This window comes from Callorhinchus milii, unplaced genomic scaffold (assembly GCF_018977255.1).
Source record: "Callorhinchus milii isolate IMCB2004 unplaced genomic scaffold, IMCB_Cmil_1.0 Scaffold25, whole genome shotgun sequence".
In the NCBI taxonomy this organism is placed as follows: domain Eukaryota; kingdom Metazoa; phylum Chordata; class Chondrichthyes; order Chimaeriformes; family Callorhinchidae; genus Callorhinchus; species Callorhinchus milii.
Window position 1 is genome coordinate 7,107,360 of NW_024704766.1, and position 17,832 is coordinate 7,125,191.

A 17,832-nucleotide genomic window follows, 5' to 3' on the forward strand; every position below is an offset into this window, starting at 1 on the left:
TCTATGCTTCTATAATATATATATTAATAATAATCCTTCAATTTGATATAGCAACTTACCACATCTTTCAGACGTCTCAAAGCACTTCACAAAACATACCATAAACTGTGTATTTTGTGGGTGAAATGCGGCAGCCAATTGCACACAGCAGCGTCCCGAAGTGACCAATTTATATTTTTTTAAGGAATTATTACCCCAGGAAAGTGATCCGCCAATTCACTAACAACCTGGTTCCTACTTACTGGTAGTTGAACAGAAGAGTGTGGAGTAAAGAAATTTGCCTAAGGTTTCACCCTGCTGGGAATCAAACCCAGGTCTCTCACTTGCAAGGCAAGTGCTCTAACCACTGAACTACAGGACTCCTTCTATGGGAGGGTGGGAGAGAGAGAGAGAAAGACAACTTGAACCTATATACTATCTTACACCAGGAACTAATTTTTCTCTTGAAGCTAACAATGAGGGGTTGCCTCAAATAAAATTAATCATTCACTCCATGGCTGTTTGTGGGACACTGCCATGTGCAAACCTACTGCTACGTTTCGCCTACAAAACACACAGTCACTCCACTTGCCCTATCCTGTGGGGTGCTTTGAGACATCTCGACAATGTGATATCGCGCTATGTTCAATGCAAGGATTTTTTTATTCAATTGGATTCAGATAGAGCTCTCGCCTCTGAGTTAGAAGGTTGTGGTTTCAAGCATCAGGTCCGGACTTGGAATCACTGATGCTCCAATGCCGTCCTGGGGGAGCGCTGCATTGTCAGAGGTGCCGTCCTTCGGATGAGACGTTAACCTGAGGTCCCATCTGCCTCTTCAGGTGGATGTTAAAGATCCTACGGTGCTATTCAAAAAAAAAGCGAGTTTCTCAGGTCAGCAATTCCTCCAAATAAAATTGGACACTCACTCCATGGCTGTTTGTGGGCCACTCGCTATCACTACCGACTTTCGCCCACAAATATACACAATCAATGCATTTCACAGTAAATCTGTGAAGCGCTTTGAGACATCTCGACATGATAAGGCGATAAGGGGGCAGTCCTGTTCGTGGTTAGAGCTTTGCAAGTGAGAGGACTTGGACTTCTTGAGATTGGGGCATAGTGACCTCCGATGGTGGGGCGGAGGGTACGAGGGACGAGCAGGAGCCAGTGCCAGTCGAGCGGAGGCGCCACTGGGTGGTGGATTGGGGAGTGAGGAGGTCGGAGATGCCAGGGAGTGAAGGGATTTGAATATGAGAGTGAGAGGATCTTGAAGTCGATCCGTTGGGTGATGGGGCGCCAGTGGAGCCTGGGCCAGAGCTGGGGAGGTGTGGGGACGGAGTTTGGTTGGGGTCAGTATGTGGGCGGCAGAGTCTGAATGAGCTGATCTTGTGAATGGTGGAGCCGGGGAGACCGGCGAGGAGGGGGTTGGAGTAATCCAGGCGGGAGGTGACAAACACACGCACCAGGGTTTCAGCTACATTTGGGGTAATGTTCGGTTGGAGGCGGGAAATGTGGGGGAGGTGGAGGAAGGAGGTCCTGGTCAAGGACCATATGTGGGGGAGGAAGGACAGCTGAGGATTTGATTTCCAGCAGGGTGAAATATGGGCAAGTTTCTTTTCTCCGCACACACGCCTCTGTTTACCAGCAGTCATTAGGAACCCGGTTGTTAGTCGATTAGTGGATCGCTTTCTGGGGGTAACAATAATTTCAAAATTGTTTTTTTTTAAAAAAATAATTTGGTGACTTAATCCACGACTGTTTGTGGGGATGTCGCTCTGCGCAAATTGGCTGCCGCGTTCCGCCCACAAAATATACAGTCACTCCACTTTACAGTGTATCCTGCGAAGCACTTGGAGACGTCTCGACGACGTGATAAGGCGCTGTGTCAAATACAAGGATTGTTATTATTATTATTATTAATAATATCACCAATAATCATTATTATTAATAATAATCATCAATCTTATTCATTATTACTGTTATGGTGATGGTGATGGGCAGAGCTGGTGATGGGCAGAGCTGGTGATGGTGATGGGCAGAGCTGGTGATGGTGATGGGCAGAGCTGGTGGTGGTGATGGGCAGAGCTGGTGATGGTGATGGGCAGAGCTGGTGGTGGTGATGGGCAGAGCTGGTGGTGGTGATGGGCAGAGCTGGTGGTGGTGATGGGCAGAGCTGGTGGTGGTGATGGGCAGAGCTGGTGGTGGTGATGGGCAGAGCTGGTGATGGGCAGAGCTGGTGGTGGTGATGGGCAGAGCTGGTGGTGGGCAGAGCTGGTGGTGGTGATGGGCAGAGCTGGTGGTGGGCAGAGCTGGTGATGGGCAGAGCTGGTGATGGGCAGAGCTGGTGGTGGTGATGGGCAGAGCTGGTGGTGGTGATGGGCAGAGCTGGTGGTGGGCAGAGCTGGTGGTGGTGATGGGCAGAGCTGGTGGTGGTGATGGACAGAGCAGGTGGTGGTGATGGGCAGAGCTGGTGGTGGTGATGGGCAGAGCTGGTGGTGGTGATGGGCAGAGCTGGTGGTGGGCAGAGCTGGTGGTGGTGATGGGCAGAGCTGGTGATGGGCAGAGCTGGTGGTGGTGATGGGCAGAGCAGGTGGTGGTGATGGGCAGAGCTGGTGGTGGTGATGGGCAGAGCTGGTGGTGGTGATGGGCAGAGCAGGTGGTGGTGATGGGCAGAGCAGGTGGTGGTGGTGGGCAGAGCTGGTGATGGTGATGGGCAGAGCTGGTGGTGGTGATGGGCAGAGATGGTGATGGGCAGAGCTGGTGGTGGTGATGGGCAGAGCTGGTGGTGGGCAGAGCTGGTGGTGGTGATGGGCAGAGCTGGTGATGGGCAGAGCAGGTGGTGGTGATGGGCAGAGCAGGTGGTGGTGATGGGCAGAGATGCCATGTGCACATCCGAGGCGACAGGGGGCGCTGCGCCTGGAGAAGGGGGAGGAAATCTCATCGCTCGTCTTAAAGGCGAAGGACGCAACCGACCTGTCAGCACCGAGCGCTCGCCTCGTCACCCGCCCCCTCTCCTTTAAGGCTGTTGGCCGACGGTTAATGTGGAGGCAGACACAGGGCCGAGCGATGGGCAAACAGAAGGCGGCCTTCCACTGTGAGCTCTGTAGGAGGACCTTCTTCTCGGGCCGAGGCCATGTTTATGGCCTGAAACACCAGGAGACCCTGAGGAACATCCTGGACAACTTCCTGGAGAAGGTATCAACCCAAAGCCCCTCAACCCCGAACCCCAAACCCGAACCCCACCTCAACCCCCACCTCAACCCCGAACCCCACCTCAACCCGAACCCCCACCTCAACCCCGAACCCCACCTCAACCCGAACCCCCACCTCAACCCGAACCCCCACCTCAACCCCGAACCCCACCTCAACCCCGAACCCCACCTCAACCCGAACCCCACCTCAACCCCCACCTCAACCCCGAACCCCACCTCAACCCCCACCTCAACCCCGAACCCCCACCTCAACCCCGAATCCCCACCTCAACCCCCACCTCAACCCCGAACCCCACCTCAACCCCCACCTCAACCCCGAACCCCCACCTCAACCCGAACCCCCACCTCAACCCGAACCCCACCTCAACCCGAACCCCACCTCAACCCCGAACCCCACCTCAACCCCCCAACCCCCACCTCAACCCCGAACCCCACCTCAACCCCCACCTCAACCCGAACCCCCACCTCAACCCGAACCCCCACCTCAACCCCGAACCCCACCTCAACCCCGAACCCCCACCTCAACCCCGAACCCCACCTCAACCCGAACCCCCACCTCAACCCCGAACCCCCACCTCAACCCGAACCCCCACCTCAACCCGAACCCCCACCTCAACCCCGAACCCCACCTCAACCCCGAACCCCACCTCAACCCCGAACCCCCACCTCAACCCCGAACCCCCACCTCAACCCCGAACCCCCACCTCAACCCGAACCCCACCTCAACCCCGAACCCCACCTCAACCCCGAACCCCACCTCAACCCGAACCCCCACCTCAACCCGAACCCCCACCTCAACCCCGAACCCCACCTCAACCCCGAACCCCACCTCAACCCCAAACCCCACCTCAACCCCCACCTCAACCCGAACCCCCACCTCAACCCGAACCCCACCTCAACCCGAACCCCCACCTCAACCCCCACCTCAACCCCCACCTCAACCCCGAACCCCCCCACCTCAACCCCGAACCCCCACCTCAACCCCGAACCCCCACCTCAACCCCGAACCCCACCTCAACCCCGAACCCCCACCTCAACCCCGAACCCCCACCTCAACCCCCACCTCAACCCCGAACCCCACCTCAACGCCCACCTCAACCCCGAACCCCCACCTCAACCCCCACCTCAACCCTGAACCCCACCTCAACCCCGAACCCCCACCTCAACCCGAACCCCACCTCAACCCGAACCCCACCTCAACCCGAACCCCACCTCAACCCGAACCCCACCTCAACCCCGAACCCCACCTCAACCCCGAACCCCCACCTCAACCCGAACCCCCACCTCAACCCGAACCCCACCTCAACCCCGAACCCCACCTCAACCCCCACCTCAACCCCGAACCCCACCTCAACCCCGAACCCCACCTCAACCCGAACCCCCACCTCAACCCGAACCCCACCTCAACCCGAACCCCCACCTCAACCCCCACCTCAACCCCCACCTCAACCCCCACCTCAACCCCGAACCCCCACCTCAACCCCCACCTCAACCCCGAACCCCCACCTCAACCCCGAACCCCCACCTCAACCCCGAACCCCCACCTCAACCCCGAACCCCCACCTCAACCCCACCTCAACCCCGAACCCCCACCTCAACCCCGAACCCCCACCTCAACCCCGAACCCCCACCTCAACCCGAACCCCCACCTCAACCCGAACCCCCACCTCAACCCCGAACCCCCACCTCAACCCCGAACCCCCACCTCAACCCCGAACCCCATCTCAACCCCGAATCCCCACCTCAACCCCCACCTCAACTCTGACCCCCACCTCAACCCTGAACCTCTATCACTGAACCCCCACTTCACCCACATCCTCCTCCCCCCACCTTAGAAGTTAATTGGCTTTATCATTAATAATAATAATCATTGCATTTGATACAGCGCCTTATCACGTTGTTGAGACGGCTCAAAGCGCTCAGGGACGCTATCCCTGCGTGAAGGGCACTATATAAATGTAAGTTGTTGCAGTTGTTGCTGAGAAGTCTCAGAAATAATAACAATAATTTGGTCACTTCAACCCACGGCTGTGTGTGTGACGCTGCTGTGTGCGTTTGGCTGCAGCGTTTTGCCCACAACATACACAGTCACTACACTTTACAGTATATCCTGTGAAGCGCTTTGAGACGACGACTCGACGATGTGTTAAGGCGCTGTATCAAATGCGAGGATTATTATTATGAAGCGCTTCACAGGATATATTGTAAAGTGTAGTGACTGTGTATTTCTTTGGCGAAACGCGGAAAATATTTGCTTTTTGACTCTATCAGACGTTTTGTCAAATGTAAGGATTATTACAGTAAAACTCACGTGGGTTCTGATAAATACATAATTAAATCTATCAATCAATCAAAGAAATGATAGATAAACAAATGGTATAATTGCCTAAGTCGTACATCTGCCCAAGTCCCATTCAAGAGTCTATATCCTGAGCAAGTTTGACATAACAACAACAACAAATTACGTGTATGTAGCGCCTTTCACATCAGGAGACCGTACCAAGGTGTGGATAATACTTTGGACAAGTCGTGTTAAATGTAAGGTCCCAACTGATACAACTAATGTGAAGTTCACTGTATTATATTATCTTACGTGAGGATGCAATATAATAATCATCATGATCGGCGTCATTGTTCGGAGGCTGGTTAACCGGTTGGACGCTGTTTGGGGTTCCCCAGGTGCGAGACGCCCGCAAGGTTCTGAAAGAGGCCCGAGTGGAGAGGTATGACTTCACTGAGCACGATCAGAACTTCTGGTGTTACTGCTGCAAGACGGAGGTGAAGAAACACGTGACGAACGGGAACATCGCTGTGGTGTACGGGGGATTCCTCGAGCACTTCGAGAGGTAATTTGAGACACGACAAGTGTGGTCACAGTCTTAAGATATCTACCAAAAGAAGCAGAGGGGAGGTTAGAAGAAATGTTTTCACTCAGTGAGTTGTTGGAATTTGGAATGATCCGCCTGAAAGGGCAGTGAAGTCCGATTCGATAACAGCTTTTAAGAGAGAACTAGTATCGGGGGAAGACGGGTTTGCAGGGTTATGGGGAGAAAGCTGGTGATTGGGGTTAGTGAAAGTGACGCTCTGTCAAAGAGCCGCACAGACTCGATGGGCCGAATGGCCTCCTTCTGTGCCGTAACATTCTATGAATCTATGAATATAAAACTTTCTCTCCCTTTCCCGCCCCACCATACAAACATCTGAGGAAGATAGTCTACAGCTTAGATTTATTTCCATCTGAGTCTTACTTTCAGCCACTACGCGCTGAAACTCTGGAACACTCTTCCTCAATCCCTCAGTTTTGCCCCCTTCCTTCCCCACCTTCAGGTCGTGTTCGAAGACCTTCCTCTTCGACCGAGTCTATGGACACCTCCCCCCGCTCGGCATCGTGCTTCGTCAGTGTCAAGTGCTCTGGGACGCTACCCTGCATGAGGGGCCCTGTGTAAATGCAAGTTGTTGTTGTATGGCTTGGAAGAACTAGGCAACTGTGGATCTCAGCTTCCCAAAGCTTTCCTCTGTGATGGTAGACTGTTCCACACAGAATTCGTTGCTATCAATATTTCCATTATTGTAGTATGTGACAGTAGAATGTGAGCGAGATGGACCTGGGTCTTCTTAATTTAGCGATTCCTATGGAACTGGAGCAACAAAAACCTGCATTTACACAGCGCCCTAGGCTAGACTTGTTAGGAAGAACCTCTGAGGAGCTTTTAACACTGATCTCTGCTTGTTTTTTGGGGGACAGCTCTGAACACAAGAAAAAGACCAGTGCGTTTTGGTGGGAAAACAAAGCAAACATCAAATTGAAGGACCAGTTTTCTCTCTCTCCAGAGGATTATGAGAAGTACGTGTTAGCAATGTGTGATCGAAGCTATAACCCAAGCTAATACCAATAAAGGGAACAGCTCATTCAATGCACTGATCAATCCAAATGATTATTTTCTAAAGACATTAAAAAAAATACTTCCATAAATATCGTATTTACATCCAACTTTGATCCTGAATCTTTCTCCCAGATTATTTGAGCTCAAAGTCCTGACGTGGGGAGGGGTTTGGGTGGGAGGGGGGCTCGAACCCAGAGACGAGACCGCTGGCCCGACTAAGCCAGGCTGACTCAGAGGACCAATGGAAGGGGAGGCAGAGGTGATGAGCAAAGATATTTTTCTCTCGGCAGATGAGTTTTAAACCCATTTGTCTGTTTTGTGTGTTGAGGTTCAAAGCTGCTGTGACAAAAGCTCTGGAAAGCTATGAGGAGAAAGAAGATGAATATATTAAGGAGGTGAGTGCTGACCAGTTGAATCTGTGCCGGAGAATTAAAACAGAGAGCTTGAGTGTGCCGTGCTTCCAGATGTCCGGTGTTTATCTGGAGTCCTGTGGAGTCCCCTAGAGCATTTGTTAAAACACTCATCTCACAAGTGAGAGGTCCTGGGTACAATTCCTGGAGCGGCAAAATCTTAGAGAAGTTTCCTCACTCCATACCCTCTGTTTATATCCAGCAGTGAGTAGGAACCTGGTTGTTAATCGATTGGCAAATCGCTCTCTGGGGAAATTGGTTTGTGTGTCAGTCAGGCGCACTCTCACCTCTGAGTCAGAAGGTTGTGAGTTCACCCCCACATTGCGACTTGGAATCACACAATCTAAGCTGACGATCCAATGCAGTCCTGAGAGAGGAGTGATTGTCAGAGGTACCATCCTTCAGATGAGACGTTAAACCACGGTCCCGGCTGCCTATCCAGGTGGACGTTAAAAATCCCATGACTCTATTTGCGCTCCGATAAGGACCCGGGTGTTTAATGAGCAGTTTTGTTTTATGGGGTTTTCTTCTGCAGGGAGCGGAGCGCATTCGAGAAGTTGAGCAGCAGAGACGGGAGTTGGTGCAGGCTGCCCTTGAGGTTGGTTTACCCAGGATGAACCTGAAGAGTATCCATGACAACTGCTTTTTTTTGCTCTCACATATTAATTATCGTAGAATTTCTACATTGAGCCTGAGAGAACTATGGTAATCTTGAATCTTCCTCATCGTGGAATCAAAATGGTAGATTCCACTGTGGTCAAGCGAAGGTTCCATCCCAGTGCAGCACTAGACAGTACTGACCGGACAGTGGGCAGTGCCTAGTCTGGTTGCGACCAGTTGCGAAGTCGTAACTTTGCAACAAGTTGTTGTTGTTGTTGTCTGTGCTGAGTTCAGCCAGTGAAGCAGCAGTGCTCTCGCCTCGGAGTCAGAAAGTTGTGGCTTGAAGCCCCAACGTCAGGACTTGGAATCACACAGTCTGAGCTGACTCTCCAATGCAGCACTGGGGGGTGTTACATTGTCAGAGATGCCGTCCTTTGGATGAGACGTTAAACCAAGCTCCCGTTCGTTCCTGTTCAGGCGGGCGTTACAGATCCAATTATTCAAAAAGGGAAGGGAGTTTCTCTCCCGGTGTCCGGGCCAGCAGCACCCCCCACCCCCCCCCCCAGAATAAAATCGGTCACTCACTCCATGGCTAGACATTGATGTGTTCAAATTGGGTTGTTGCGTTCGCCCACAAATACGCAGTAACTAAACTTCACCGTAAAATCCTGTGAAGTGCCTTTGAGACATCCTCCCAACCTGAAAGGTGCTGTGTCAAATGTTTTATTCCTCCCAAAATCGTTCAATGCTGTCTGGATGTCAAGTGAGGACAGTGTTGAGCTTGGCTGTGACAATCACCAGTGTTATGACACTTACACATAAATGACAGAGATTTGGGTAAGACACTGGAGGTTGAAACCATAGTAAAGCAGAAGGGAGTGAGATAAAAGACATCCGAGACAATACAACACAAAATGATATTTACACAGTGCCTTTCACAGCGGGAGTACATCCCAGGACACTGGACAGTCACGGATTTGGATCTGAGCAGGAGGAGAGGGGTTGGGGTTAAGGGAGGGTGGAGGGTAGGAGGGTGGCCAGAGACTGTTCGTCAGGCCTAACTAAGACCATGTGGAGCAGGTGAGTGTTGGTTGGAGGGGGTAGGGATCGCTGCAGTCGTGTGGTAATGATGTACTTTAAACTTCAAAACAAAGTGTTGATTTTTCCTGAATCAAAACCAGCCTCAGGCCGAGCAGAGCCTCGACATCGGAGCCTCCGAGCCTGGGGTCAGTCACCAATCCCACCTGAGGTAAGAGAATCGTCTGGACCAGGTCACTATGGGGTCCCATCGCAGCAGCTCGTAGGTTTTTCTCTCCTTGCCTGCTGTTGCCCGTTGAGCTTGGTGGGTAAATGACACAAATAGTCCTGTAGCGCAGTGTATAGTGCACTCGCCTTACAAGTGAGAGGACCCGGGTTCGATTCCCGGGCAGGCGAACGCTTAAGCAAGTTTCCTTAGTCCACACACCTTGTTTACCGCGCAGTAAGTAGGAACCCGCTTGTTAATCAATTGGCGGATCGCATTCCAGGGGTAATAATCCCTCAACCCCAAAAATAATAATACATTTGGTCACTCAGTCCACCCAGGTATGATTGCAGCGTTAATGCTTCCTGTGTCAGAGTGATGTCAGTTGTCACTTCCTGCGCACAGTACAGGATGTGATGTCTGCAGGAACCTGATCACCTGGACAGGCAGCTATTTTTGTTTGGTGCGGGTCTGAGTTTATGGACCCCAAAAACCACCATGTTTACACTGCGGGAGACTGTATGAGTTTTATAGGAAGGTTTTTTTTAGTATATAAAGCTAATTTTGTTCTCTCTCTGTATGTTGTGGCCTCAGTGCCTATTCCTCAGAAGAACCCGGACCGAGTGGATTACACTTCCCGTTTCATTCCGATGATCTGAAGGGGCAGAAGTTGACTTTCCTTGGGGACAAGGTGATGTCTGGAGAAGTGTGGGGACAGAGCGGGAAGGAGAGGGGAATAGTTGTTAGAAGAGCAAGTTCTTTTGTATGTCATGTAGTGGAATCTTTATGAACAAAGAGCAAAAGAGTAGACAGGTCCTTAAAAATGGAAGGAAAATGGAAAATTAAAAATAGAAGAACAGTTCTAAAAAATATTCAATCACTCAATCCGCATTGTTTGTGGGACACTGTTGTGCGCAATTGGCTGCTGCGTTTTGCCCGCAAAATACTGTCGAAGCTCTTTGAGACATCTCAAACGATATAAGGCGCTATATCAAATGCTAGGATTATTATATTTCTACTGTTCCTATTTCTTTCAATCAACTTTCGGGCATGTAATGTTCCAATTGTACTATTTTATTTCCTGCTGAAATCCATTCCCTTTGCTTATGATCTGAAGTGATCTATCTTAGTGATGGGGAAAACTGGAACATCAAGAGAAAATAAAACTGTTAGCTGGATTCATGTTTGGGAAATGTAACTTTGCTAATCTAAACAAATCAAATAAACCTCACCTTGTTTCTTCCACAGTTGCCGGGCTTCACCACAGAAAAAGGCAATGTTCACACAGGTGATGATAATAGATAATTGACTTTGGTGCTTCATCAACCTGACGCCAAAGCATTTTGCCCACAAAATACACAGCTAATTCCCTTTACAATATATTCTGTGAAGCGCTTTGGGACGTCTAGAAGGTGTGATGAGGCGCTATATCAAATGCAATGATTATTATTATTATATCTAGCACAGTTAGTTACTTTGAGGTGTAGTGAACAGTGTTACAGGCAAATGAGGAGGAAATTAATAATAATAATCCTTGCATTTAATACAGCGCCTCATCAGTCTTCGAGACGTCCCAAAGCACTTCACAGAATATGCTGTAAAGTAAATACTGTAAAGTAAAAAATAAGTAAATTGGTCACTCAGTTATTACTGTTTGTGGGACGCTGCTGTGTGCAATTGGCTGCCGCGTTTCATCCACAAAAATACACAGGCAATTCACTTTACAATATATTCTGTGAGACGTTTCAACTGCATGATAAGGCGCTGTATGAAATGCAAGTATTATATATTTTTCCTTTTATCAGTAAATGTGTAAAGTTGCAGTATATACGATTTTTAATATGGAAGTTTAAAGACAAGCAAATCGGATTTGAATGACCTACAATCTCCAGGTTGTGACAGCAATTCCCTACAAAGCACTTTGAGATGTTAGGTGCAAGTGTGGATTCTATCTTATGTGCGACTAAAATATTCTTTCATGTAACCTCAGGTGCTACACCGCCCTGGCTCATAGATGATGAGGAGGAAACTGGAACTGCAATAGGACCATCATACGAGGAGTTTATCCAACAAAGTATGAAAATCTGGCATCTCAGTGTCTTTACACACCACTCACACAAGGGGCGAGAGCACCATTGTTTCTGACATTTGGATTCATGTTCCACTTCTTTATGAAGTTATAAAGCTCCACTGCTCTGCTGTGGAGTCCTGTAAAGTATTAGTTAGAGCACTCGCCTTGAAAGCGAGGACCAGTTTGATACCTGGGCGGGCGAAACCTTGGGCAAGTTTCCTTACTTTACCTAGCGTAATCACTTGCAAAAAAATAATGATTTGGTCACTCAATCCACAACTTTTTGTGAGTGGCTGACATATTTTGCCCACAAAATATACAGTCAATTCACTACAATATATTCTGTGAAGCGCTTTAAGACATGTCGATGACGTGATAAGGATTGTTGCAAGGATTATTATTGTTTAATTGGTGAAGCAGATCATGAAAGGTTATAATCTTTGCATGTGATATAACGTCTTCGAGACATCTCAAAGGTTCAGAATGAAAGCCACTTTGGTCCATTGTCTCATCTTCCAGAATATAATTGTAAAATAATTTACGATTTATTTTAAAACAAAGTAAAAAATAAAATTGTAAAATTCAATTCATTTTACAATCTATTCTGTGAAACGTTTTGAGACGTCTAAAAGACATGAAAAGTGCTATATCAAATGCAAGAATTATTATTTATTATAATATCCAACATACCCTCATCCCAATTCAAACCAGTCTTTAGCGGGATGTTACCCTGCGTGAAGAGCGCTATATAAATGCAAGTTGCACAGCCTAATAAACGCCTGACATTCCTTCCCCATCATTCTGATGTCTGCCCTTAGCTTAGCCTTCCTGATCCTGTTCCCTCTCGTGCTGCAGCCTTCGTGTATCTTACAAGTGTGACATTCTCTGCTGAATTCACTCATTTTGATTTGCGTGTTTAGAGGAGAAAGAGAAACTCAGAAAACTTCCTCCAAATCGTGTTGGTGCAAACTTCAATCATACGTCAGAAACCGACGACTCTTGGCTGCCTTCATTTGGTCGCGTGTGGAATGATGGGCGGAGGTGGCAGTCCAGGTGAGGGCACCTTGCGTCTCGTTACTTATTTAGCACATTTGGGGATGTGAGGGTTAAGGTCAGGTTCTAGGCCTCAGCTGATCCGATCAAAATGCGGTGGATGCTGGAACCATTAACATTTTCAAGATTGAGGTATATGAACGTTTGTTAGTTCAGGGGATCAAGGGATATGGGGCAAAGGCGGGTGATTGGAGTTGAGGTACAGATCAGCTATGATCTAATAGAATGGTGGAACAGGCTCAATGACCTACTCGTTTTCCTAATGTCTAATATATATCTATTAATAAAAATAAACTGTATAGCTGTGTATCCGCTATGAACTTATCCGCCTTGCCCCCCCTTTTTCAATCCTGCCTGAAAACCTTTATCCTCTTTTTACGGCCACCTCCCCCACTCCGAGTCAGAGGGGGCTTAGCCCGTTCTCGAAGTAGATGTGTATACAGTGTGTTGCTCCTATATGGAGCTGCAGTCAACAGTGATACAAAATCAAGACTTGGAACGTGTTATGCAAAGCCCCAGGACTTCCAACCTCAAGAGGGACATCACAACTCACCCACATCCCTTCACCAAACAAAATTACATTTTTACAGCGCCTTTCACGTTGGGAGGATATCCCAAGGCAGTCAGGGTTTTGGACCCAAACTGGGGATCAGCAGGAAAGTGATCAAAGGCACGGTCGAAGAGGAGGGTCTTGAAGGAAGCAACGGAGGGGACGAGACAGAGGGACTGTGAGATGGGAGTTTCAGAGGGTGGGGGTAGCGTGGCTGAAGGCCCGGCCGCCAATGGTGAGCAGAGGGAGTGGGAAGATTGGTAGGTTAGGAGGTCGCAGAGGTAGGGGGAAGGAAGGCCATGGAGGGCCTTGAAGGTGAAAAACATTCAGTTTAGTTTACCTATTTATGAAGGATTCTTTTAACCTCTCATTTTGTTTGCAGGAAGCAATTCAGGTTAGAAGAGGGGAAGAAAGCCACAAGGAAGAGGAAAAGAAATGACCAGAATGAATGATGCTCTGTATCCAATTCCCAAGGTTTATGTAGTCAGCACTTCAGAGGATTTACTGTGCAACACTCGTGAGGACTAAAATATTCCCTTGAACTTCAGTCTGTGCTTTTACATGCTGTGTTCTTTATGAGATGCCTCCATTATTGTACAGCTATTTATCCATCTTATGCCAATTTAAATGTTGAATTGTTTTTTGTTATTAAAAATATAAAATATTTAAAATATTAAACTTATAATTTCACATTTCTAGTCGACGCTGCAATGAAAAATCTAGGTCAGAATAAAAATTCTGTGCAGTCTTCCGTATCCTGTTAGCGTCAGACAGTAAGATCTCTCTACAACACTAAATGGGCGATAAGTGCATTTATCTTCAGTACTGAGAGCAGCCTTCCTCCCCACCACCTCAGCCCAACTCAAATGTGAACCATTGGTAACCAGCATCTATACAATTAAACTAGTGAGACAAGTTCCTTGTTTATAAAGGCTTCATTTTATGACAATTTCCATTCTATAGGTCTTTTTATTTTATTGCAACTACAGTAACTGAGCAACAGTTCCGGGGTATGCCCTTCTCTTCCTTGGGGATTGATTCATTCTTCAACCTGAAAACAATCAGGAGAGAAAGTTAGTCCAATCACACCCCAATATGTCAGCATTAACAGGTAACTGTTCCCTAAATCACAACCTCGCAAGGGATACGGCCCACACCCTAGCATTCACGATAAAATGGTGGCCAGTGGCTTACAGTTAGACAGACGTCAAACAATTTCAATGACAGCCCCATCGAGAGAGGACATCAGTAAGATAAATCCGTGCCAAAAGTCATTCACGAGCCCACAGTAATTTCATCTGGACTCAGTGGTCCGGAGTTCTGTCGGCTTCACACGCATTTAAACCTCTTGTCCATGAGCAGAAGCAAATATAAACCGTAGTCCGCAAGAGAGGGCGAGAAAGGCTGCTACTAACTGGCACGAAAGCATCAGACTTAGGCAGGCTGTTCGTTGCAAAGGAATAGAAGCTAAACCCAAAACGCCGATCAGAATATTGTGAATCGCGTTTACCTGTTTACGCGTCGTCAGCAGCAGCACTGGCTGTGGCGGTGGCGGCGGCAGCAGCTGCAGGGGCGGTGGCGGCAGCAGCAGCAGCAGCAGGAGGCGGGTCTCCTCCCTTGGTGTTCCGTGTGTAGATGACCTGGGCTCTGTGTTTGGACACCAGCTTAATCAGGCCTAGAAAGAAACGGGAGACCATGAAGGAAGCACCAGGGAAGGGACTCCGTCTAACGGCTGTGATCTTAATAAAACGGTGGCCAGACTGCACATTCAGCTCCTGTATCTGGGACGATCGCGCAAGTCCTTTTGACCTGGTGCTCCCAAGTTTGTTATAACAAATTCATAATTTGGGATTATAAGTTTGGGGGTTCACAAGTTTGGGTTCCGAGCTTTATGACACAATAATTACTCTGGCGTTTCATACTTTGGTATTGGTCATGTTTCTTTTCTGATTATGTGGAGTTTTTTTTTGCAATTTGGGGTCATATGAAAATACACTGTTGGGGACAATTTAAAAGAGATTGTGTTATGTTGAGCATTTTTGCCAATTGGTGTTTTAACTGTGTTTAGCGTTTAAACACTCCATGGGCACAGAGAGAAGGAATTCCAGCATTCTCACAAGATCCCTTGAGCTTGTGATCTCAAGCTAAACCCTTCGAAGATGAACCAGTGTTTCAGGGTGATTGGCCGCCATGGTTTTCCCAACGCCAATCAGGCATGTAGCAAACGGGTGACAGAATCTGGAACAGATTACAATGTTCTATAATTGCTGGCTCTATCTGTGGATCCAAACTCAATTGCCAAGGACAGTATTCTAACCAGCCTAACTACACTCATCACAGTAGGGCCTAAGACTTCAGTATAAGTTCTCCAGACATTCACAAGGAATTACCTTTTGAGAGTAGCTCCTGGAGGGCAGACCTGGCCAAAGAGCCCCTGATCTTCAGTCTTTCAGAGACTACTGACGGGGTGATGAGTTTGTAGTTGGGCACCTCCTTCAACATTTTGTCGTAGGTGGCTTTGTCAAACAGGATCAAGTTGTTCAGCTTGTCTCGCACTTTTCCTTTTGACCACTTCTACTCAAGACAAAGAATTCAGAGTAAGAATTCAATTCATTGTAAAGAAAAGATCTACAGTAAAAAACTTCAGGGTGAGCATACTTGTTGCATCTCCCTCGGAAAATACAAAAGATGGGTTTATTTAATAATAATCCTTGCATCTTGATATAGTGCCTTATCACATCATTGACGCCTCTCAAAAGAGCTTCACAAAATATACTGTAAAGTGGTTGATTGTATTTTGTGAGCGAAACGAGGCAGCCAATTGTGCACAGCAGTGTCCCACAAATAGTTGTGGATTGAGTGACAAAATTATTCTATTGGGGGGGGAAATTATTACTGTTAAGAAAGTGATCTGACAATCGACTAATTATCGGTTTTCTACTCGGTAAACAGAGGCCTGTGGAGTAAGAAAACTTGCCTAAGATTTCGTCCTACCCGGTGATCGGACCCGGGTCCTCTCGCTTGCGAGGTCAACACAAAACCATTGAGCTACGATACTCAGATACAGGTTTCTCTCAGTGGAATCTTTACTGTTTTTTTTGTTGCAAACTCTGTTTCACATGACAAAGCTCTCTGTAACGCACCTTCTTTTTGGCCTTCCCCGCACTCTTGTTGGCTTGGTCTTTATCTTTTTTACCCTTGCTTCCATCCTTCTTTTTCTTGTCGTCTTTGGGAGGCTAGAAAGAAGCAGAACAATAAAGACCTCAGCACAAATCATCGTGTACCAGTGTATTTAAATACAGAATGCTCGCAGTGTCTTCTTCCTTCAAGCCCAACATTTGCACTAAACTATCAGCACCACGTGAAGCAAAAAAAACCACTAGATTGATTAGGACACAACGACAGTGGTTGAAGCAGGGTCCGTAATAACCTTCAAAAGGCAATTAAGCAACGGTGATGGGTTTCTGCGGGTGTCAAAGACACTCGGCGGCCGACCAAATAAAATACACCCGTGGAACTAACTCGCAATCCGGCCCAGACGCTCTCCAGATCGCCCGTGTCAGGCTGAACGCTGACAGAAAGAATAGGGCACGAGAGGCGAGCACCTCGAGAGAGAGAGAGGGTCCATCTAGCGACCGTCCAGCCGAACCAGGCTCGGACTCGCAGATCCCTACGGCGCAGGAGGAGGCCACTCGGCCCATCGAGACACAGCAATTCTAACCTTTTCATACATAAAAATCTGGGGATACGGTATTTAGTTTTGGGATTCGTGACATGTGCTGCCGGGAGGGTGAGGGCGAACTGCTCGGGCCCTGGTCTTGTGCCGCCCAGCAACATGCTTTATACAAACAGGAGGCCATTCACACCCCTTGAGGCTGTCCCACCGTCTACAAGATCGTGGCTGATCTGCTGTCTCCGTGCCTGTGCGGCTCTGTACCCCCCACTCCCCCTCCTACCCCAGACCCATCTTATTGTGTGTGTCTGTGTGTGTGTGGGGGGGGGAGGGGGTATTTTATTGCAAACCATCCTTTGGGGGCTGATCAGCCGCCTGAGTGAGGAGCCACGCGGCTGTGGCTGAGCCTCTCTCCCCCCCACCCCCCGCCCGCCACCCCAATCCCGGGGGGAGGGCGAGCGAGAGACCGCAGCAGGCGCTGCCCGGCCGCACGGGCCGACCCGTTGGCAGGAGACCCCCGGGGTTCGCTTTAGGCCTCAAGGCCCTGGGCTTCCCACACGAGGCCTCGGGACTCGATTTGGGGGCAAAGGCCCCGGGTCTCTCCACGCGGGGCCTCTGCCTCATCCCCGGTCTCGAGTATCGCCCCCCAACCGCCCAGTGTGTCCCCTCCCGGCGGGCGGGCCGGCCGGGGCCGGGGTGAGGCCCAGCGCTGCCCCGGGGCCCGCGGACACCGCTCACCATATTGCTGCCGCTTCGAGGTTTCCGACCGAAAGGAAGAGCCCGTGCGCCGCCAGCCCGGGAAACCCCAGCCCCGAATACTGCTTCCGGTTCCCGGCCCGGAACAGAGCTGTCAATCACACGGGGGCGGGGCGGGGCACGGCGCGGGGACACGTGATTCTTCTGACGCCGACTCGCCCTGGGGAAGTGCAACGCGCTGTAGGCTCAGCCAGGCGCGGCGGCGGAAGGAGACTACGTTACCCGGCTACCCCGCACCCGTCAACTTATCGCGCGATGCTCGCTGGGAGCTGTAGGCTAAGTCAGGCGCTGCTGCAGAAGGAGACTATATTACCCGGCATCCACCACCCACCTGTCGCGCGGTGCAGGATGGGAGCTGTAGGCTCGGTCCGGCGCTGCTGGGGAAGGAGACTCCGTTACCC

The 17,832-nt window shown here is 49.4% G+C and overlaps 2 protein-coding genes across 3 annotated transcripts; one reads left to right on the forward strand and one right to left on the reverse strand.

Annotated features, from left to right (window-relative positions):
- The first annotated feature begins 2,977 nt into the window (after positions 1–2,977).
- Positions 2,978–13,583, forward strand: cenatac (centrosomal AT-AC splicing factor). Its single transcript, XM_007907295.2, has 11 exons — positions 2,978–3,174; positions 5,871–6,037; positions 6,937–7,035; positions 7,404–7,470; positions 8,021–8,083; positions 9,267–9,334; positions 9,923–10,019; positions 10,577–10,616; positions 11,319–11,402; positions 12,320–12,452; positions 13,385–13,583. Exons 1-11 carry the CDS (start codon positions 3,019–3,021, stop codon positions 13,452–13,454), a joined length of 1,044 nt encoding a protein of 347 aa, XP_007905486.2. The 5' UTR covers positions 2,978–3,018; the 3' UTR covers positions 13,455–13,583.
- Positions 13,584–13,981: 398 nt separating this feature from the next.
- Positions 13,982–17,587, reverse strand: rps25 (ribosomal protein S25). 2 transcript variants are annotated; one of them, NM_001292957.1, is given in 5 exon segments: positions 13,982–14,053; positions 14,513–14,677; positions 15,393–15,576; positions 16,146–16,238; positions 17,414–17,491. In NM_001292957.1, coding segments are annotated over 4 exon segments (441 nt in total). In that variant the 5' UTR covers positions 17,417–17,491; the 3' UTR covers positions 13,982–14,053; positions 14,513–14,516.
- Between the last annotated feature and the right edge of the window lie 245 nt (positions 17,588–17,832).

Bases quoted from the DNA above. Each gene is read 5' to 3' on its own strand.
- cenatac (XM_007907295.2), top strand. From the start codon at position 3,019: ATGTGGAGGCAGACACAGGGCCGAGCGATGGGCAAACAGAAGGCGGCC. The intron at 6,038-6,936 runs GTAATTTGAGAC...TTTGGGGGACAG, and splicing joins TTCCTCGAGCACTTCGAGAG to CTCTGAACACAAGAAAAAGA. The intron at 12,453-13,384 runs GTGAGGGCACCT...TTTTGTTTGCAG, and splicing joins GGGCGGAGGTGGCAGTCCAG to GAAGCAATTCAGGTTAGAAG.
- rps25 (XM_042343815.1), bottom strand. The intron at 15,577-16,145 runs GTGCGTTACAGA...TGTCTTGAGTAG, and splicing joins CGGGGAAGGCCAAAAAGAAG to AAGTGGTCAAAAGGAAAAGT. The intron at 14,678-15,392 runs GTAATTCCTTGT...GTTTCTTTCTAG, and splicing joins CCAGGAGCTACTCTCAAAAG to GCCTGATTAAGCTGGTGTCC.